The 23,719-nt window shown below is 38.1% G+C and overlaps 1 protein-coding gene across 2 annotated transcripts; it reads left to right on the top strand.

Moving 5' to 3' along the window:
• Positions 1 to 192: 192 nt before the first annotated feature.
• Positions 193 to 22,620, top strand: asxl2 (ASXL transcriptional regulator 2). Of its 2 annotated transcripts, XM_077240091.1 has the most exons (12): positions 193 to 370; positions 6,192 to 6,274; positions 7,788 to 7,896; positions 8,356 to 8,500; positions 12,022 to 12,140; positions 13,393 to 13,510; positions 14,448 to 14,588; positions 14,668 to 14,828; positions 14,953 to 15,049; positions 15,842 to 15,947; positions 16,995 to 17,628; positions 18,866 to 22,620. In XM_077240091.1, exons 1-12 carry the CDS (start codon positions 314 to 316, stop codon positions 20,759 to 20,761), a joined length of 3,666 nt encoding a protein of 1,221 aa, XP_077096206.1. In that variant the 5' UTR covers positions 193 to 313; the 3' UTR covers positions 20,762 to 22,620. The 2 variants fall into 2 exon arrangements, with proteins under 2 accessions (XP_077096206.1, XP_077096207.1); XM_077240092.1 differs by lacking the exons at positions 193 to 370; positions 6,192 to 6,274; positions 7,788 to 7,896; positions 8,356 to 8,500 and adding an exon at positions 11,211 to 11,350.
• Positions 22,621 to 23,719: the final 1,099 nt, after the last annotated feature.

Below are 23,719 nucleotides of genomic sequence, written 5' to 3'. Positions count from 1 at the left end.
CTAAATGCCTTGAATGTAATTTAATCGGTATAAACGCTTAAAATTGATAGGCTACTATGTGCAAGCGTGTGTTTGTTTGGAGTTTGAGACGTTTATACAAATGAAAACAATGGAGAGAGAGTACTAGCCTTAGGTAGGTGGTTTCCCCTGAACTGTCATCGTACAGTAAGATGACGTTTCCCAGAGGGTCACATGATTTGTCTCTTACAGTAAAAACCCAATATGGCAGAGATGGCAGGTCTTGCACGGTAACTAAAGCAACATCAACACTTTCTACAGCACCCTGGTCGATTTTTCGCGACCGACCGCCGACATGAGGGAGAAACAGAAGAAGAAAAAGGGGAGGACGTGGGCAGAGGCCGCCAAAACGGTAAAACAGAAGACTTCTTGAAAGCTTGTTTAGCTTGTTTTCGCCTTGTGCTCCCACTTGTAACGTTACAACTGTGTTTATGAGTTCATGACCCGCTGGTGTAGGCGAAGTATTGCGTATGCATTTCGGGGCCTGGTTTCGGTTGGTGTTGCCAAAGTGCATTTAGATCCATACACTATAAAGCATGACATAACGCATGCATGAACTGGTTTTCGCCATATTTACGTAACATTTGGGAACTTTTTGATCCGGGAAGTGATTTGATGAAACGTCTGTAGCATGACGTTCTTGTCAGTTGCTAGCAAGCGCGAGGCAGCTTAGCTCGCTTATGTAGACTAGTGAACACTTCGCTGGGTAGCCAGTTAGCTTAGCTTAGCTCAGCTCACATAACCCACAAAATAAGCCAGTATTTTCATGAACCTATCAATGACGCTGTAATTTTAATTTTTGCTTATGAATTCTTCAGTGTTTTCTGCTGTAAACGGTTAGAATCATCGCCCGCTTAAACATGTTGTCTAGAGACCGCGAGTTTGTCAAACAGATTGTTTACTTTTTGACGTAGTTAAAATTGTTTTTTGATATGTTATTTTGAATTCAGACGAAATTTCCCGCACTGCTGTTGCATTTAACTTTAGACCCAGTTTGTAATATGCGAGACACTGAAACTGAACTTGTCTTCTGAGATACAAGTGTCCCTTCAGGACTTCAAACTGAAGTTTCACATATAACTTATTCACAGCTTTTGATTATGCACCTGTATGTCTAAAGTCGGATATTTTTGATAAATCGGTTAGCGAATCTGACTGAACAAACGTAGTAATTAGTAATAATAATTACGGTAGTAATTTGGCGGGAGTCAAAATTCGCCACAACACCGGGTCAACAACTCAACCACACATTTGACCAAGAACTGTCTCTTTGTCCAAATCGTAATGATCGAAAGGAGTTACAGCAGAAATCCAAATAAAACTGAAAATGCGTATGTCATGACAGTATAACAGGTTTACAGTACAGTGAACTTGGACACATGCAATTACAATAAAAACCGTCCAATTCGTAATAAGTGAAAAGCGAGTTACAGCAGAAATACACACACACAAAAAAAAATACTGTAAATGCTTACTATGACTTGACTGGAGGTATTCGAGAAAACAGGTTATGTGACATACCCGGGTATGTTTAAGGGTAAGTAAGCGGATAACCTCAACTTTCAGGTCCAAACCGGAGGTAACTTTCAGGATTTGTAAAAGTAGCCAACTAAGCAATAGCTACTTACCATCTTAACATAACCTGCTTCAGAGCAAGTTCATTTCCAGGGTTAGTTTAATTCATGCGTGCCTTATTGATGAGGCACCGTGGGTGTGACAGATTGCGCACAATATTATAGTTATATCAATATGTAAAGCACTATTAAAACAAGGTGATTATATGATAGGGTTGGGGAGTAACGGAATACATGTAACAGCATTATGTAATCAGGATACAAATACCTGGTAACTAATTTGTTACAGTTATGTCTAAAATCCAATTAAAAATTTGTAAAAAGTGGGAATACTATCAGGATTTCAATGGTTTCACTTAAAACTAAATAAATTAGTATTTTGACATAATAACGCTATATTGACTGACTGTAGTAGTGATGTGTCGATCCAAAAGAAATCAGATTACATTACTTCCATGTTGTGGTGCTTGGATTACGTTACTGAATACTTTTATATGAAGTAATTTGTAACTGTAACGGAATACATTTAGTAAGTAATTGGCATCAAACAAACAATATTTTTCTTATTCACAGTTAGTAAAGATTAGCCTATTGAACGAAAAGATTGAAAAATGTTTGACGGTAAGATAGCCTTGCTTTCTGGAATACCCCCTTGTTTAAAGTACAATGAACTGGGACACATGCAATTACAATAAAACCCATTAATAAAACATAAAAGCCACCCTTTCTATTTTCTAAATGCATGTTATAAATCTTATTCATCTTCATTATTATTATTCTCTAGCCAACAAACGAACACGGTGTGATTATGATTCAGGCTGCATCACAAGTTAGAATTCAGATCGGGATCGATAGCATTCAGATATTCATCTAGTTCCTTTAGCTTGAAGATCAGATTCATCAGGCCGGTACGGAGCCGACGCTGGCCATATGGTCTGTGCGGAGGACCTGTCTGGTTCTTGTGGTCTTTGCTGAGGATCTGTGGCGATGGCTGTCGTGTCGACGAGGCCTTCACAGGGATTGTCTAGTAGACACAGTCTGTGCTGACATTCAGGGCTGCATTTTGGTCGTGTCTAGGTGGAGGTCCACCATCTGATCTGGATATGGACCAGATCTGGCTGACTATGGTAACCTCAGGATAAGGATAAGACGGACAGACAGAATAATAGCACAGATGCCATTGTTCTTACGATGTAACAAATACATTGGGTGTTATAGGAAGTGTTCCCTATGTGTTATGTGTATGCCAGGTTAAAGAGATGTGTTTTTAGTCTAGATTTAAACTGACAGAGTGTGTCTGTTTTCTGAACAAAGCTAGGATTACTATTCCAGAGTTTGGGTGCTAAGTAGAAAAAGGATCTATCGCCTGCAGTTGATTTTGAGGTATTTTCTTTCTTTATTTTACCATCAACCTGCCAGGGACTACAGATGAAAATTAGCCTGTATGGCTAAATCTGGCGCATTTACATGATGGACTTGATTGCTCAACTTTAAATAATGTGCATTGTCCCTTTTAAAATAAAATAAAGAATAGAAAATAATTTTCAACTGGCCAGAACTTTTAAATTAATGAAGGACTATAATGCATTAAGAGCTCGCTCAAGTACTGAGGGGCTAAACCATTAAGTGCTTTCTAAGTAATTAGCAAGATTTTAAAATGTATGCAATGTTCAGGGCTCGAATTTCGGTGCGGGGTTGCGGGTATTGCGCATCATTTTAATCATTCCCGCAGGTCTTGCGTTTATAATGCGGGAAATTCCCGCAAACATTCATTCAATCTAGCATGTAGGCCTATGAGTAAATTTAACCTAACAGATTATAAGATCAAATCAGTCATTTTAAAACTTTCTGCGAGACGCAATTTCACAAACAGCGTGAGTGATTCTGCTAATGCCGCGTCTTCTCTGTCTCTTAAAATTGGTTACACAAGGCAAGCCAATTGCGCTGCAGCTGCAGGCGGTGATTCTAGACTCTCGCGTTTCAGGAGTCGGGACATTTGATGAAAATGTCACTTGCACATTCGGGCCATTGCATCGTCACTATTGTTTATAATTTGTGCGTCTTTTTAAGTCTTACCTATTTAAACATTCAAGCTATTTTAACCCTCTAACAAACAGCTCGTGAGTAACAAAACTGAGTTATTTTTCTTGAATTATAGCGCTTTAACGGTCAAAAGCACACAACATTGTCTAAATTCCAGTCTTGGGGAGTATCGTCTCAAACACAATCGGTTATGTCTTAAAAAAATAATACAAAAAGAAAATGCATGTGACACTATAATGAAAACAGTATGGGCCATTCACGTTACGTCTTTTGCGCGTTCATCCTTTGCTGAAACGTCTTCGGCTTCATGGAGAACGTGATCCAAAGATCACTTGCACAGTGTGATATATTTCCTGCAGTTGTGTACTTACAATATCGTATATTCTCCAAAGATTTTTTATTTCAGAGAAATTCCAATTTTATATAATTGGCCGTCCCGGAAAAAAATGTCGCCTGTCAATGACGCAATATCCGTGCTATCCTCGTTTTCTGCTCGTACTGCCATAGCATGACCTAACCATGGCGACAGACGTGGACAACTGCGTAGTGCGTAACGTTTAGCAGCACGCTGTTCTTGTTTCTTTCAAACATTATAGACCATGGCAAGCAGACTTTGGGACAAAAAAGGAGAACTAAAATGAGGATCAATTTCGGCGTGACGTTTTCGAGGTGCCGAGAGCTCCACATCCGCGACTAACTTGGACTTGACAGAGCTTCATGAGTCACGACTTGACAGCGACACCGCTCTTGCACATACTTTATTAGACAAGTGAGCAAATGAACATAAAACAAATCAATGTTATATAGCTCATCATGATGAAATTTTCGAATATGATCAGTATGTTATTCTGATGTTGATCTAGCTTACTGCTAGTTTCATATAGCAAACGAACTAACATAGAATAACATTATAACTTTCAACGCACTTAAATGCTGTTTAGTATGATAGTGTAACGTTAGACCAAGTGAAACAGCGCTGCGTTACCTCACAAGTTTAATTCGTCAAATAAACTGACCTGCGAGTAATAATTCAGCACTTGCGGGTAGTTCGGTACAATGAAATGTCCTTATTCCTTTATTTTTTGCCACTGGTTTCCCTGACCTCTGACTCTAGGTTCTGATTTCTATATGTACCTCTTTCTCTTATGTTACCCTTCACTGTTTATATATATCGTTTCTATGTCATGTTTACATATGTTTATATGTATCGTTTCTATGTCATGTTTCAATGTCATGTGTATTTGTACTCACTGTAAAGCGACCTTGTGTTTTCTGAAAGGCACTATATAAAATAAACTTATTATTATATCCGCGGGACTCACGTGTGACCCTGATATCTGTCTCTTATTAGCAAAAGCAGCCTGCTTCATACCACTGTAATGTTAAAAAACATGAATGTTTTCACTCATCCATAAACATTATTAGATCCATCAGCTTAACAGCAAGTCCCATCATTCAGCTTATCATTGCGTCATAAACCTACGTCTTTGTTATTGTAAGGGGTTAGCGACCCCTAGTTGCGAAAAAAAAATACATATTGTAGCTTTAATAGGGAGCCAATCCAGTGTTGACAGAACCGGGCAAATAAGGTCAAACTTCCTGGTTCTAGTAAGAACTCTAGCAGCTGCGTTTTGAACCAGGTGGAGTTTATTAAGTGTGTAGGCAGGGGAGGGCAAACACCCAGTAGAGCATTACAATAATCTAGCCTTGAGGTCGTGAAAGCATGAACTAACTTTTCTGCATTTGTCATTTGAGAGAATGTGTCGTAATTTAGATATTTTTAAGATGGAAAAATGTGGTTTTACAGATGCTAGAAATCTGGCTTTTTAATGAAATATTAGTATCAAGGAGCACACAGTTTCCTAATTGACGACGAAGACTTGACAGAGAAGCCATCATGTGTTAGAAAGTAATCTAGGTTATTGTGTGCGGAGGTTTTTGGTCCAATAATTAGAATCTCAGCTCTTTCTTCAGAATTAAGTAGTCGGAAATAACTTGTCATCCAATTTTTTTATATCAATGATGCATTCCGTTAATTTAGTGAATTGGTTTCGTCAGGGCGCAAAGAAATATAGAGCTGAGTATCATCAGCGTAATGGTGTAAATTAACGCCATTCTCCCTAATGATATCTCACAAGGGTAGCATGTACGGGGATAAAAGCAACGGTCCTAATACTGAGCCTTGCGGTTCTCCATACTGAACTTGTGATCGATATGACACAAGTTCAGTATGGAGTACCGCATTAGATGGTCTGTTTGCGTTTCCCATACTCTCAAAATACAACTACTTTTATACACTTGTAACTTTGTAGTTCAAAGTATCTCACCCAAACTAAACTGTTTCTCTGGCCCAATAATAAGAACTAGGTTAGTTTCCCAGAACGGGATTGTCTGCTTCTCTGAGGTCAATTAATGATAGAATTCAAAGGCATTACTGTCTAACAAACTTCCTTTTAGACTGACCATCAGTTCAAACTACTTCATCCTTTCTCTGCGGTTACTGCTATAGTGAGTCATTGCTGAATTGTTCACTTGTTCCCGTAATACTGTTCGCAGGTGCTCGAGAAGTACCCCAACACACCGATGAGTCATAAAGAGATCCTGCAAGTAATTCAGAGAGAAAGGCTTAAGGAGATAAGGTGAGGTCATTCTCCAGATGTTTGTTGAGCATTTCTTTATTAAAATAGCAATTTCTTTATCAAACACACATTCTAGTTCAGATTGTACAGGCTTCCCCTGAACTGTACCAGATCATATACCTTTTATGTTTATGTCTTTTGTTTTATTTTTCCAAAGCAACATTTAATGTGGCAAAGTATCTAATTATCGCATCTCTTTTTTTTTTCTTTCATTTCTCTGTTGTCTTCCAGAAGGTAAGATTATACAGTAGTGCAACCCCCCCCAACTAACTTAAATCTATTAGCCAATCCCTATGCATGTTATTAACATGTCCCCAGTTGACAGCATGCAAAGGGTCTTTGTAAACCCCAAGAGCGAGGACCTGATGGCCATGGCTTTGACCACAGTGCTTGTCCTCTGAAATGGCTAGTGGCTTGTTGTGCTTCTGGCAGTTTTGCTATATTTGAAGATGTTTCATAATATCTATGTACTGAATGCTTGTTTAGCCTCCTTAGCTCATCATTATTACGATTATTTATTCAAGACTAAAACTCTTCTAAAAAAATTTGCTTTCTAAGACAAATTATATAAAACAAAACTGTTTACAAGACAGAACTATTAAAGCATTTTTGTTAATTGGAATAAAGCTGAAATAAGATAAAATAATACTATTAGAAATGTTGCCTTGGTTACATTAATTAAGCACTAAAATTACTAACTAGAAATAAACAAAAACTCAACTAAAACCAAAACTGAAAATAAAAATAAATGAAACCTAAAAAGTAATAATAAATTGACAAAAGCATATACAGAAATGACTAATAATTAAAGTAATATAAAAAAAACTGAAAATATAAAAATAAAAGTTAATTCAAAATATTAGTAAGCTATAATAGTATATACAGTAAATACTACAGAAATCACCCCCTTTCAAAACCATTTCAGTAAGCAGCACTGACTCTGAACTCCCTGAAATGCCTCAATTGCAGTCTTGAGTTTTTTTTCTGTTAACATACACATCACAATAAAACTCATTTAAATAATTCCCGCCAAAGGTATACGCAAAAAAAGGGGCGAGGCCTGCTTGAGTTGTGTTAGTAGTGTTGAAACTCACGGTTATATATACAATAAGATGTGTGACATTTCCAAAACACACAAAGCATTTGACTAATCACAACACACTGGTCCAGCCGACCAATCAGAGCACATTACACTTTTCAGAAGGAGGGGCTTCATAGAGGCAGGTACTAAACAGAGCGTTACTGACAGCCTGGGAAAAGAGGTGCTGCAACAATGTAAAATGTGAAAAATAATGTGTTTTTAATATTCAAGCATAAAAACCTATCCTAGTAGACCATCCCCACCCCCAAATCAAGACTTTGTATAAGGGCATAATATGGCCCTTTAATTTAAATTTATATTCACATTCATGCACAAATATCTGGAAACCAACCACTGAACTATAATCTTTGTGTAAAGATGGTGACTGATTTAAGTTGCTGATTAAAAATAAAAATAAATCTTTTTTTTTAGTGGGACTTCCCCTCTTGCCTGTCTCAATGCCATGCTCCATACAAACTCACGTGGAGATGAAGGGATCTTCTACAAGGTCCCCGGTCGAATGGGAGTCTATACACTGAAGGTAATATGAATGAATGAGGCACTTATATAGTGCTTTCATATGTACTACGTACGGTTTACACACAATAAAGGTATATATTAATAACATGTATACCTTGAATGCACCGTAAGTTGCATTTGATAATAGTGCATGCCAAATGATGAATAAAAGTAAATATAAATGCCGTTTCCTATTGCTTGTCTATTTACTACGGCTCTGTTGAATGGCATGAATATTTACTGTACCATTTGCTGTTATAATTAATTAATGCTCCATTAACGTTAGTATAACAAGCCACACTTGTCAATGATGTGGAGTTCTTTTAATTGAAAATGTAAAAACTAGCAAATTTCTATATATTTATGTTCTATACATTCCTAATGATCTATTAAATGCATACATTAACTGTTTGATAAGATTCAAGTGAGCTGTTTTATGTTTGGCATCTGATGAGTTTGGTTTGTATTTGTATGTGAGCAGAAGGACATTGGAGATGTGATGAAGGAACTGTCAGAAGAGGATTCAGAGGACAGCAGTGATAACATGTCTGATACCCTATGCTCAGACAATACCAGCACCACTACCTACAGCAAAGATGGACGCAGAGGAAGGTGGAAGAGGAGAGGTACCACATTTTTATGAGCTCTGAAGTGTGTAATTTCTGCACCCGAACGTTCCCCCTGTCTGTCATTGGTCAGATAGTTTCACTCCAAAATCACGCCACTGGATTGGCCTGTTTTGAAAGAAGTCTCTTACACTCACCTAGGCTATTTGATCAAAAACAGTAATATTTAAAAATATTTAAAATAACTGTTTTCTGTTATCAATGTTTTACAATGTAATTTATAATATAGTATTGATGACAAAGCTGAATTTTCAGCATCATTACTCCAGTCTTCAGCGCGATCCTTCAGAAATCATTCTAATATGCTGATTTGTTGCTCAAGAACATTTCTTATTATTATCAATGTTGATAACAATTCTGCCTTAAATTTTTGTGGAAACCGTGAAAGAAATTTTCAGAATTCTTTGATAAATAGAAAGTTCAAAAGAACAGCATTTATTTGGAAAAAAAATTGTGCCCTTGCTTTTATGGTACACTATCATAAAAAAGTTCGGGATCAGTAAGCCATTTAAAAAAAAAAATGAATACTTTTATTCAACAAGGATGTATTACCTATATATATTCAAATATTAATGCTCTACTGCTAACATACTGTACAGGATGAGCAGGTCAGAAATTATTGTTAAACAAAGACAGGGAAAAGGCAATTTCCTTTAATAAATAAACAGCCATAAATTGCATTTTAATATAATTGCATTTTGATATATTTAAATATCTCTTAATATATATTTTTAAAGGTTTTGTCCTAAGGTTGCCATCATTTTATATGGTGAAGTATATTGTGTCATGACAGTCTGTAACATCCACACAATGCAATAGCATTTGTACCTATATTTTGTAAAATTATATCCAGTCGCTTGATATTTTATGAGAGGTTGACTGTTATGATTTTTAAAGAGCAGTGCAGATGATCTATATAACAGGGCATGAATCTGAAACACATACTGTAATGCAATTTAACAAGAGAAAAAAAGTTGATCACATAAGGTCTTTTTAAATAACAATAATTGTAAACAGTATTTACACTCAACAAAAAAACCTGTCAGTAGATTTTGAAACTGACACCAGGTTGCTTAAATATATCGGTCTGTCACTTAAAGATTTGAAGAAATATAAAATAGTAGTTAAATTTGTACAGTAAATTTGTGTATGTATAAATGGTTTACTGCATGCAAATTAGGGGTGGCACGATCAGCCTTTTTTGCCTCCGATACCGATTCCGGTACCTGGGATTCAGTATTGGCCGATACCGAGTATCCAATACTAAAATAATAATTTAAAAAACAGTGCCGAATTACCTAATAAACTGTATCTGTATGCCTCACTGTGGGGAAGAGACTGTGATTATTCTTTTGTTAAAGGCATCAAGCTTGACTTAAACATTATTTTCCTTACTTTGTAAAACAATATACAGACAAAATATATACAATATAATTAAAAGACATTTCTTTTAAAATTAAGCGCAACTTTTTAATGAAGCAGCAACATATGATAGATTGGACAGAACAACTAAGGCTATCAATAAACTGCCATTGCGCAAAAGTATTGTAATATGAAAGGCTCCAATTCAGAGCGGCACAAAACACTTATGCGCATCCCGTGTTTGAAGCAACATGGAGTCACGGCGCGCGGCACTGTAGTTAAAAGCACCAAGGAAATATATATACATTTATTTATTTATTTATTTATTCATTAGTTTGAGCCTTTGGTTACACTTTATTTTAAGGTGTCATTGTTACGGTGTAATTCTATAATTAAGTACTGAGTAACATTAAGCAACTAAATGTACTTATTATAGGATTAGGATTTGGTTGAGGGTTAATTGCATGTAATTATGCATCATTTACTGTTATTACTATGGTAATTACATGTAACATATGTAACAAGAACACATAACAAATAAAGTGTTACCGAGCCTTCTAACGGTTTAAATTTCAGTTAATGTGCGCGTGAAGAACAATTATATCGCTCTCAACTCCAGTGTTGTGATCTAACAGACAACCGGGAGAAAGTGACATGTGAAACTCCAGCAAGTTAAAGTCCTTTTATGCAAACCATAGACCTTTATCTACTGATCTACTGTATAATAATAGGAACATTGAATCATCTTGGAGAGAGTTTCGCGTTGACTGTCGTACCCGAGCGCGACGCGCTGTTTGAACGCTGAATGGAGAATGACTGACAGCCGCAGCGGAGGGAAGCACTTAGGTGAAGAATCATTTAACGACTTAAATCTGTACCTCACATTAAACTATATGTAATGGCTGCAGAAAACTTGGAATATAGTACACAAAAACATTATGGTGCTTTATAATGTTTTTGTGCCCTGTGTGTTGTATAACAATAACATGCGCACAATATCAGATTTGGATGGTCTCGTCCGGCCGATACCCGATCCGGCAAATATTGGTAGTAAATACCGATACTGATACTGAGTATCAGATCGGCGCACCCTTAATGCAAATGTACCAGTAACCTATAGTCCCATGATCACTGTTAGATATCAAGACTCATGTGTTATGGGATGTAGATGAATATGTAGATGAACCATGAATGTGTAACTCACACACTGATTCTGATATATGTATAAATTACCTTACATTGTAGATTTGCTCTTTTCAAGTCAAAATATTCTTTGAATGCAGAACACCCTTTAAACAGGAAATTCTACTTTTTCTCTCTCTCTTTTTTTTGTGCAAGACTGATACCACTTCCTCATATATTTGAGAGCAGTATGAAGTTTTGTAGACAAACACAGGTTTTACCTCAAGCTGTCTTGTAGAAACTTTTTAACTAAGTATTTGAGAATAATGCACTCTAATAGAGCGAATTCCTGCAGAACCAAGTACTGTAAGTAACACTTTCATCTTAATATGCTGATGAAACTTTAATGTTGTGAATTGAGAGGATGAGGATTGTTGTGTCAAAGAGAGAAACTAACTCCGCAAAGACCAGGAAATAATTACCGCAGCAGTAGCATATATAATTCATGAGAGTTAGTTTGATCAAGCATTTTTTGAAAACAAATGTTCGGTTCTGACTTTTATTACACTATTTTGAACCATTACTTTGTTGCCACTACATCTGAATAATGTTATTGAGAATTCTGCTGATTTAAATATGTCACAAGGTCAAGTTAGATGACTTGTAATAGTCTTGGAAAAATTAGGAAGAAAAGATTGCAGTTGGCATTTATAAACAAATCATCACACAATATGTATTTGTTTTCCAGCAAAAGTGTATTTATGAATTTATAGCGGTCATGAAAAAGCAGCGTTTACTGCAAGATAACAACTCGACTTATAATGAAAAATATATATATTAAAAATTCAGACATTTTTAAAAGTAATAATTTACTTAGTGTACTTTTTGATATATTTGCAAACTTGTGTATTTGTATTAAAATGACCTTGAATGAGTTGTCATAGAGTGAAATTAAGTATTTGCATATGCCTGTTTATTTGTGTTTGTGGTACAGACGTCCAAATATGCCCAATGAATTGCTTTCCAATCATTTGCAGTGCCAACAAAACTGCAGTCTCAGCCGTCCTCCCCACAGTCTCGCTGTTCGTCTCCGTCAGTCTCCAGCAGCAAACTCATGTCCCCATCACAGAAACACAGCAAGAAGGCCCTCAAACAGGTGCTGCCATTTACACCTCTTATTACTGGTTATAAATAACAATTGCTGCAAATAACATAGGGGGTCTTATTTTCATGGTATTTTTTATGTTACGTTAACGGTATATCACATTATGTTTGTTTTTGCTTGAAATTCAACATAAAAATGCTTTATATATTGAATAAATAAGTACTTAACATAATTCTTTTTGGTCCCACTTTATATTAAGTGGCTTTAAGTACTATGTACTTACATTGAAATTAATAATTTGATACAATGGACTTATTGTGTACATACATCTTTTTACATTGCACTTACATTTTAAAATACCTGCTTGTAATTACAGCTGTAATTAATTTATGTAATTACATTTGTAATTACACAGTTGACCCTTTCCTTACACCTTAACCCACCCTTAAACCGACCCATACACCACACCTGACCCTAACCTTACCCGTATCACACACACCTGACCCAAACCTTACCCGTATCACATACACCTGACCCAAACCTTACCCGTATCACACACACCTGACCCTAACCTTACCAGTATCACACACACCTGACCCTAACCTTACCCGTATCACACACACCTGACCCAAACCTTACCCGTATCACACACACCTGACCCAAACCTTACCCGTATCACACACACCTGTCCCAAACCTTACCCGTATCACATACACCTGACCCAAACCTTACCCGTATCACACACACCTGACCCTAACCTTACCCGTATCACACACACCTGACCCTAACCTTACCCGTATCACACACACCTGACCCAAACCTTACCCGTATCACACACCTGACCCTAACCTTACCCGTATCACACACACCACACACCTGACCCAAACCTTACCCGTATCACACACACCTGACCCTAACCTTACCCGTATCACACACACCTGACCCTAACCTTACCCGTATCACACACACCTGACCCTAACCTTACCCGTATCACACACACCTGACCCAAACCTTACCCGTATCACACACACCTGACCCTAACCTTACCCGTATCACATCTCAATAGCAGCAAAAGTGTTTTACAATACAACCTGAACACAATAAGTACATTGTACTTATTTTGTTGATGTAAGTACATAGTACTTAAAGCCACTTAATATAAAGTGGGGCCATATTAACCACTGCTGAGTGGTTTAAACCTTATGCTGTTGAGAGACACTCTATGGTATTTGTTGGCAACACAGAAATAAATTACGTTAGGTAATCTGTGGGTTATGGACATTCTCCATTTCTTCATTTATAGGCACTGAAACAGCAGCAACAGAGGAATCAACGCCGGCAATGTGGAATCCCCAGCGCCTCAAGCCCACGGCTGCTCCTCAAGACTGTCAAAGACATGGCTCGTGACTCCTCCAAATCATGTACACACTGTTTTTATTACTACAGCATTTTTACAGTTTCACTAGGCACTATTTTTCATTGTGAATTATACCTTTCTGACTGTGGTGTAAGAAATAAAAGCATGTTCTTCAGGTGTGTCCAAACTTTTGATGGCACTATATTTATTTTTATTTATTTATATTTATATAGCGCCTTTAACCAAGGCGTTGAACAATTTTTTAACTAAACGGTACATTGAGAAGAAAGGGTTTAAAGCAACACTAAGTAAGATTTTTTACCTTAAAATAATGTTTCAAAAATCGTTTCAGTGCTTCATCAAGTCGTGACATGGTGAAATGCACTTATGCCACAGCTTTGCGGTCCTTTATCTGATATATCCACGCTATGTAAGATTGCCAGATCGGGTCGCGTTTCTGTAGTTCTAATGAGACATAAGAAAACTACTAATTTGACTTGCTTTACGACAAGCGGTACAATTGCTACAATTGCTCATTTGTGATGTCGCAATACATCATACTTTCATAAAATCATGCATCATACTCTACCTTGTCTGTGGCCATTGTTGATTCCAAAGCCGGTGCTGGATAAACAGAGAGCGTGCCCGTGCGACATTAGGCTGCGGTAGGCTAAATTATTTACGACAGCGGTAATGGACAATTCCGCTTCCAACCTGTTGGGCGACCGCGGAGGAAAAGTCACTTGGTGTTGCTTTAAGGAAGAAGGTATGCTTATTGTGTAAGGGTGAGTAAGTTGAAGGGTGCTACAGTGAGAACAGAGACTAGGGCAGGGTCGGGTAAGCATGCAGGGTCCTGAACGGGGGTTAAGGGCTAGGGCACACAGTGGGATGGGCTAGGATGAAAACATAAGTTTTACGGTAGGAGCGAAAAATCCGTAGTGTAGGGGACTGTTGCTATTTAATACAAAAGATATATGAAACCGTATGTCTCTTTGCTGTAGCCTGGGAGCTGAAACAGACAGAGCGCCGCCCTGCCAGTCCACAGAACTCTACCTCCAGCTCCTCCTCCTCTGTCAAAGCAGATGTGTGCCACGCGACTGGTGCCCGAAAGGTGTCTCAGCGCTCCAGTCGGCTCAGTGCCAGTGAGTAGCGTCACAGATTGATGTCATTTGTGTCAGCACATGGGATGCTGTAACTGATCCCACCGCTTTGGCTTTTCAGGACAACTGAGGCGTACCAAGTGTGAGATAGATGTTGAGACACCAGATTCCATCCTTGTCAACACCAACTTGCGAGCACTAATCAACAAGCACACATTCTCACTGTTGCCTACAGAGTGTCAACAGAAGCTTCTTAAGATGCTCCCAGATGTTGACCAGCAGGTAGTGAAATGCAGAAGAACCCTGCTGTGTTCAACATAGAGTACAGTATGATTTTGTGGATCATGAATCACTGATTGTTATTGATGAACCAATTGTGGTGCTGAGTGGTCACTCTTTGTTGCAGGCTAGTATAGATGGAGCATTGAAGGTGACCAGCTCGGCCTTGAACAATGAATTCTTCACATCAGCAGCACAATCTTGGAAGGAGAGGTTGTCAGAGGGTCAGTTATTGTCCTTGTGTCTTACATGTGTACTAAGTAAATTTTTTAGTAACACCTTATTTTGATGGTCCCTTTTGAACATTCTGTTAACTATAAGTAACTTTGCAACTACATGTCAAATAACTCTCATTAGAGTATTAGTGTACCGTCTGCTTAATATCTGCTAACTCTTTATTGCGATGGACACAACAGACACTCTGCTGACTATAAGTAACTTTGCAACTACATGTCAACTTATTCTAACCCTAACCCTACCAGTCTACTAATACTCAAATGAGAGTTAGTAGACATGAAGGTGCAATGTTACTTATAGACAACAGAATGTGTTAAAGGGACCATCAAAATAAAGCGAAACCAAATTTTGGTTACAGTTTCACTGCCTGATACATCATTGGTCTTGACATTTGTGTTTACTCTCAGTGTGGATACAGCATCACACAGAAGCAAATGTTTTAGAAATACCCTATTTGGAGGTATTCTTTTCACTCCCATTTAATTTATTCCACACCACAACCGAAAGTGTCCAGCAAATTAGTGGCTATCGAGATAAAATAAGTAATATTTAACAGGTCATGTGATCTCAACATGGCAGCCCCCACACGGAGGAAATATCAAAGAAGACTTAATTTAACGTGAATGTACTTATTCTTATGCATTTTTCAAAAGACATAAAAAAAAGTAAAACTATTTTGGAGTAAACCTTTTTACAGAGGAAAAAGTTACTTGGTAACTTGTGATAAGCTGATTTATCTGCAATATTTGTATGTGGCTTATGCAAAACTGTGTTCTCAGGTGAGTTTACCCCAGAGCTGAGACTGAGAATGCGGCAAGAAATTGAGAAGGAAAAGAAGGTGGAGCTTTGGAAAGAGCATTTCTTTGAGAGCTACTATGGTGAACAGTAAGTCAGCCACCACACCTTATGGAAATACTGAAAAAAGAAAATGTGAAAATTGTGATGGTCAGGGGGTGTACAATTCTGTTACTGAAATATTGCCACTTGTTACTTGTGGGTCTGTCACACTCACTGAATTAAGTGCCTCTGACCTATATCGTGCAAAAAAAAAAAGTTTTTTTTAAAAATATATCCTATATAAAAAAAATACGGTAAAAAAACGGCAGCTGTGGTTGCTAGAAATTTATTGTAAAACAATTCGGTAGCAATATTTTAGGTTTTACAGATTTAACTTAAATTTACAGTTAAAGAAAAAAAAAATAACTGATGTTAATATACCAACTTATTGAAGTACTAATATCTGTTTTGTACCTTTGTAATACACTGACAACCACCAAAAACAGATGGTGATGAGAATGTCACATGATGAATCAAAGCTCATCACAAGCAGCTTTTCCACAAGCTGAGAAGGTAAATACTAATATATAAAAGGTGCACGGTGTCGTTCACATAAGCACAAAACACCATCATGGTAACACATGACACTAAAGTAATGTAATAAACATTAATTCAACAACGTTAGATATAACTTAAAACCATAATATACATAACTGATTAGAAAAACCTAAGACATGCTTTCATAAATTAGTTATTTCAACAAAAATACATCATATGTGAAGTGTCACGCAGGGAATCCTGGGAATGTCAATTTACGTTTTTTTCACTTTAAATTATACAATTACTTGTTCTTATTCACTTCCAAAAACTGTAAACTTAACAGTATTTTACAGGTTGTATATATTACAGTTTTTCAGTGTAATTTTTAATTACTTTTACTTTTACATTTTACAAATTTTTGCAGTGTATTACAGTTAAAATCACAATCATTCTTTGCAGTGTGATTCCTGTCATGAAGTTCTATGCCTTATTTTGGTATCCAATCTAATGTGAGACCGGAAAATTGAGTAGTGGGTCATTAGTTTAATGTATCATAGTTGATTTTTTGTTTCTGATATTCTTTTTGCTAATCTTCAGTCTTTTCTTGCTTTTCAGTTCTGGACTGAGTATAGAGGAATCCAAAGAGCTGACAGAATCCATGGACATTCCTGAACCAGCTAAAAGCTCAGTCCTACCAGTAAAGCCAGAGATTGTCAAAGAGTCTCAGAAGATAAACCCGGTGACAGAGATCATCCACATGGAGTTGAGATCCAGAGATGTGAAATCAACAGTAACACATGCCTCCCCTGAAGAGCCAGTCAGACCTCCAGCTTCAGAGCAATCACGTTTATCTTTAGACATGAGGAAGGATACACAGGAAGAATTGATTTCAGAGTCCTCTGTTCAAATACCAGTGGATCCCAAACCTTGCAGTGAGAAAACGCTGGAGAATGAGATCACATGTAAGCCCCCAGCATCTCCTTTGGAAGCGGTAGTCACCTGTTTGAAAGGAAAGGAGACACAAACCACTAAAGAGGAAAGTCCTGTGGGTAATGCTGAACAGATAACGGAGAGCAATAAGGCTGAATCTCCAATAACTGCTGTCACATCTGAGCCTCTGAAGAGAAAATGCTCTACTGAACTGGATACAGAGCTAAGAACAGAGAAGAAGCCCCGTGTCTCTTCATCAGAAACGTCATCCACTGTGACAGATAAAGAAAAAGTAGAACAGAGAGTACCTCCTCTCAAAGTAAGTTTTAGGTTTATTTCTTTTGAAACAAAACCCCCCCTAAATTCACGCTAAGTATTACACTGCAGTGTGTTACACCCTGTTTACGCCAGATGAGACTGATGATGCAATGCATCAAAAGCCATTATAATCATTGATACTGTCCACACTATAAGGTGCAATGTGATGAGTTACTGATAGTTTTAAGCTGTTGACAAGAGTCATGCACAGTGTATACATAGGTGTCATTTGTGCTACTTTATTTGCAACTCATATTGTGTGACTTGTTGAGGAGAGATTTTCAAAGCAACACTCTTGCAACCACCTTGGAATGCACTAGCATCTATCGAGAACACTCTAGCAATCATAACGGCGTGCTAAAACCGGCTCAGAACCCTTTAGCAACCACAATAGCAATGTCCTTGCAACCACCCACAACCCCCTATTATCGTGGTATGGAGTTTTTTCACAGAAATAACTTTTTTGACTTTAAATGTTAACTTTATACCCCTTTTCCACCAAAAAAGAACTGGTTCGGAACTGGTGCTGGTTCAAAGTTGGTTCGGAGTTGGTTCAACTTGCTTTGTTTTTCCACTGACTAGAGCGCCCAGCGAACGACGTTGTTACGTCACTGTGTACGTCGACATACGTCTTAGCTAGAAACGCTTGCAAGTACAACATTACTTTGGGATGAACTCTAACTCGTGTACCAAGAAGGCTTTAAAAACAATTGAAATATGTAAGTCTTTTAATCTTTTCCTTTATGTAATCTTTTCTGATATGTACCCCATTCTTGTGTTTTTTTTTCTTTCCATTTATTTGTTCTATATTGTGACTGTGTTCTTCTTTGCTTACATAATGTTTTCAATGAAATTTTTTTTTTAAAACTAGAAACGCTTGCGCCAACTTCAAGAATAGCAATTACAATGGCGGACTACATCGTGTTTCTGCAAATGTTTCTCCTGGCTTTGCGATCCTATATTGTGGTCAGAAAAGATGTTTTGAACACATCTAAACCCGCCCCCAGCCCCTGCCGTAAGGATGACGTGGTAAAAGAACGGTTCTAGTCCAGCAAAGAGTTGGTGCCGCTTTGGAACCAGTTTTCCTGGCCGAGAACCGGTTCTTTGGCTGTCGAAACACAAAGAACTGGTTTGCGCGCAGGCACCGGCTCCGAACCGGCTCTCAAAGTGCTTTGGTGGAAAAGGGGTCTTAGTGGCATTTTGGCTCTGATAGTAACACTTAAACTCTCTCTTTGCAGATCCCGGTGTCAAGAATTCTCTCTGCCCCTGCCTCTATTGAGCAGGTATCTCCAAGGACTCCTGTTCCCTTGACACCCCCTAGCATTCGGCCTGGTCGCACCGGCGCACGCACTCTAGCTGACATCAAGGCAAAAGCCCAGTTAGCGCGTGCACAGCGTGCAGCTGCAGCAGCAGCCGGGTCATCGTCCTCGAGAGGAACCGGCTCAGTTGGAGGTACCTCAACACCCTCTCCAGCCCGCTCCCTGTCTGAAGATTTTTCACCAGCAAGCACCAGAAGTCAATCTGTGTCACCTATAAAGCTAAGCTCTGAATCTCCGGCCCCTGAAGGCACAGTGACTCTTTCACAAATCTCTCCTTCCTCAGGGTTTACTGGACACACAGACCCCAGTTTTGTACTAGACTTCACTGCACAGGGTTTTTTAAAAGAAAATCGCTCTTTGATGGGGTCGCAAACCACTCAGTGCGCATTGAACCCAACAGGCAAGGATCAACATAACCTCGTCAGTCCTGGAGGGACACCAGCACCTTTAAGTCAGGCAGGAAACTTAACTGTGTCAAACACAATTGCACAAAACCAGAGACCACAGCAGACACCTTTTTCAGGAGCATTAGTGACCAAACCTAGCTCTTTAATCCCGGCAAACAATCCTCTTGTCACCCAGCTTCTTCAAGGTAAAGAGGTTCCATTAGAAAAAATCCTCCCAAAGCCACTAACCAATGTGGAGGTTCAGTCTATGGCCATATCTGCCAAAGATAAAGGGAACCTTGGTACCACCACTGCTGGGTTTAAAAAAGATAGCCCAACAAACCAAGAAGATGTCAGTAAATTGGGGAACCAAATTCCTTTTTGTTCATCTGTGATGCAAGTCAGAAGTATGGACAAGTTAGTCAAAGTTGGCACTCAGGACCAAATTCTCCATCCACCAAGGCTCAAATGTGAGCCGAAGCACACCGATTCAGACTGTCAACCCTCTCAATTTCAATCCTGTCAGTTAGGTCACCTTGAGAGCAGCCTAGACCAGAGTGTCCATCTAGGAATCTTTGGACGGAAGAGGTTATCTAAGCCAGCTATGACAGGACACTACCTCCTCAATGTCTCAACATACGGTAGAGTATCCGAGAGCAGCAAACGGCCGCACCTAGCTAGTAATACAAGTTCTGCCCTTGCTAACCTGAAGAAAGAGAAAATTGAAGCAGAAGAGAGTGTGACAGGGAAGACAGAATCACTTGTAGGGTCTCATACCACCTCTCAAGGGCACCTGAATTTCCCAAGGGTCAAAGTGGAACAGCAGGGTTGTTTCATCAATAAACCAGATGATAGTTTGGCATCCCAACCCTGTTCTGATATAAAGTCTGAATCTCCATCACAGAGCTGTTTATCCAGCAAAGAAGGAAGCAGCACTTCTACTAGAACCAAAGAAATATCCCCAAGAACACAGCTTGATATGTGCAGCAGTATACAGGATAAAACAGAGCGATATCAGTTAAGTGACTGTCACCAACGCACATTTTTGTCTCAGAAAGCCCATAATGGACCTCAGTATGGTGGCACTATCAGCATGTCTGTCCCTAATGCACTGAACCACAGCATGGCTGACACTCCAACTTCTCCTACTGTGTCTTGCAGTGGTGATGGTGAAACGGCTAGTGGAGGTATGATGTCTTTTTCAGTCACTGTCACTGCCATACCTGCAGGTCACCTACTGGATCAGAGCAGTCAGGGTGAGACCTCACCTGAGCAAGCCTACATAGAAACCTCTGGGATGGAGGACGTCCAATCAAAGTGCTACTGTCGGCTGAAGGCCATGATTATGTGCAAGGGATGTGGCGCATTCTGTCATGATGATTGCATCGGTCCATCCAAACTATGTGTCTCATGTTTGGTGGTAGGATAATGGTCATGAGGATAAACTGCAACACGTTCATTGATTCAAAAAAACAATCACTGCAGTGAGGGTGGCAGAAATGTTACAGCAGTGACGCTAACCTATTCATGTGTCATTTGAGACTGAGGCTGTTGTGCTGTTATTCTTTGGGGGGAATTCACTAAGAATGAAATGCACCTGCTAATAGTGCTGCTTATTTGCACGTACATTCTGCTTTATTTTAGTGGCCGGTTCAAGAAAGGAATTATGCATATCAGGTAATGTTGCTTGTAAACATGGCCAGCTACAAGTGCTGTTCTTGTACGTCAGTTCTGAGTAGAGGTCTTCTCGTGTCCTAAAATCTGTACCCGACCCGAATCACTTCTTAACCGAACCTGACGTGCATGAATTAATTTGTTTAAAAGAAAAACCAGACCCGAGTCAGACCAGATAAAATTAGACCCGAGTCCAACCCTACGGCATTTATTTTCAAACCTGACTGGACCCTAATATAAACGGCATTGATGTGTCAGTCCGCAGTCAGTCAGGAAAAATGGTGTCCTGCTGACTGATTTGGCCGCTGCTCCATTACTTTAATTTATTTATTTACTTATTTATTATTACTCTATATTATTGGTATCAAACTAAACGTATAATAATATAAACTGTCACAACAAATGAAGCTAGCTGGCTTGTTAGCTTGAGAATACTCAAACATGTCGATGTAACTCGAAACATCCGATTTAAAGCCTTTTAAAGAGGTTGTGAGAGATATGGCACTTCAATTGACATTGCTTCACCGTAATCCATGGAAGATCTTGCAAGCAGTGAGTCTAAAATCCATGCTGACGGTGCTCGTTGAAACGGTAGGCAAAAATTTGTGCATAAAGTTCATTGCACATAGAAGCGTGGATTCAGAGAGATCTTAGAAGTGAGTCTTGTCATAGAATTGTTTTAAATAATAAAATTTTGTTAAATACCCGACATAGTTTAAAATAATTCAGGTCTTCTAGGGTCCAATCTGAAAAAGCATATTTGTTTTAAATTACTCAAGACCCGAGGCCACTGATACCGAACCCGATCCGTGTCCGAGGCACTCGTCAAAGTTTTGGACCTGAACTGGCTCGGGTCGGACCTCGGGTTTTTGGATCCAAGTGGACCCGTGAAGACCTCTAGTTCTGAGTACTTCGTTGTGGAGAATGCAGCGGACTTCTTTGATTATAGTATGGCTGCACTACTGCAATCCAGACACCCGTTTCAGTGCTTTAAACGCCTGGTTAAACTGGATTGCGGATGGCTAGTGAAAAAGATGCAGGTTTTTGCGCTGAAATGCAGCACTCAAAAGTGGCGTGACTTGTTTAGTCAATTTGCCCCATTGAGCCCCATTTCTTTACAGCACAAACGCAATTAGAATCGTATAATATGAGGCATGTAAAATGTGCAATGCCGAATAATTCTTCCTCTCATTCATTGAGCACCTTTCTTTATGGCAATATTTAAGTCTTCTTTTCTTTACTATTTTTGTAACAATTTCAGAAATTGAAATCAATATACTAATATTTTTGTAGATGTTAAAAATAATGCCCCCCACCTCATATTATGGATCTTTTACACACAATTCACACTAGTTTGCTGGATTAGAAACATAACATCAATATTTAGTGTTTGCTTATCCTGCAAAACTATTTTTCGGTTGGTTTTAGCCTTTGTGACTCAAGCAAAGGACCACACAACTGAAATACCAAATACTTTCCAGAATTACTGTGAATATGTAAACCTAATGGATTAACCTGCCTTGTTACTAGGTTTATATGGTACTGTTAAAAGTTATTTATGGGAGAGAAGGGAGTTTTGTCAAATACATTAACAGGCTAGCACTTCTCTTACATTGGTGGGTTTCACTTAAGAGAAGAATGTAAGAACAGGTTTATAATGATAATGGCAATAATTTGTATATTTACAAAATGTATAAAATTAAGAGCCTTAGCCCCTTACACAATTTTCTTCAGAAAAAATAGGATTTATTGGGATTGCACTTTTTTATGTTCAGAAAATGACTTTACCTTTGCTATACCTTCAAAAAATGACTTGTAAGGATAAAGAGAATTAAAGCACTTCTTAATCAAATAATTTATTGTACCCTCTCAGGAGAAAAAAAAAACAGGTCTTAATCATTTCAATAGCCTGTGTCTAATCATTTGAGTTGTTTACGTCACATGAATGACATTGCCTCTAATTGGAGTAGTAGGTATTCCCAGTAACCTTAGTTTTTAGTGATAAACTATGAGCAATGAAGTTAAAAACTCAGAAGGGAGATTATATGAAGTTTTTTTGTTTTGTTTTATATTGTAAATACTGACTTACTTTGAGATGTACAAACATTTTCTACGAAGCCTTCTTGTATCTTGCCTACACATATCCGTTTGTCTGATTGGGTTTTTGTTTGAGAAATACTGTCCAACACAAATCTTAAATTTTAATCATATTGCAACATTAAATGTTGTGTTCAATGTCTGTCCTGAAACAATTCTGCTAAACAGATACATTTTGATACCGATAGTTCCATGTACTGTATGTAAAAAAAAATGTCTTGTTGCATCTTTGAATTATTTTTTTTTTAATCGTCTGCCTTCCAGGCAATAGAAAGTAAATTTTTTTAGATTTGTTTGGTAATATACCAAAGTCAATTTATGGTAACTAGATAATCAATTTTTGTTTTGAATGTCTGTTTAGTTAAGCAAAGTAATATATTTTAAGTAATATATTTTAATAAAAAGAAGTCTATATACAAATCATTTTACGAAACATTTAAGAAACAGGGTATTTACTATATCTTTATATTGGCTGTCCCATTTTGGTATACCTTTGTCTGAACTAAGTGTACAAACTTTTTACAACATTTTTTGTACCAGGGCCCTTGTGATAGTCTTTTTGTGTGGCTAGTTTTGCCTTCAATGAATTGATGTTCTCTCACAGTGGATTTTTAAT

This window comes from Siphateles boraxobius, unplaced genomic scaffold, assembly GCF_051911475.1.
Source record: "Siphateles boraxobius isolate OS27281-9 unplaced genomic scaffold, OSU_SipBor_1 22, whole genome shotgun sequence".
NCBI lineage: Eukaryota > Metazoa > Chordata > Actinopteri > Cypriniformes > Leuciscidae > Siphateles > Siphateles boraxobius.
The sequence above is the reverse complement of the archived record's forward strand: the minus strand, read 5'-3'. Positions and strand labels throughout refer to the sequence as shown.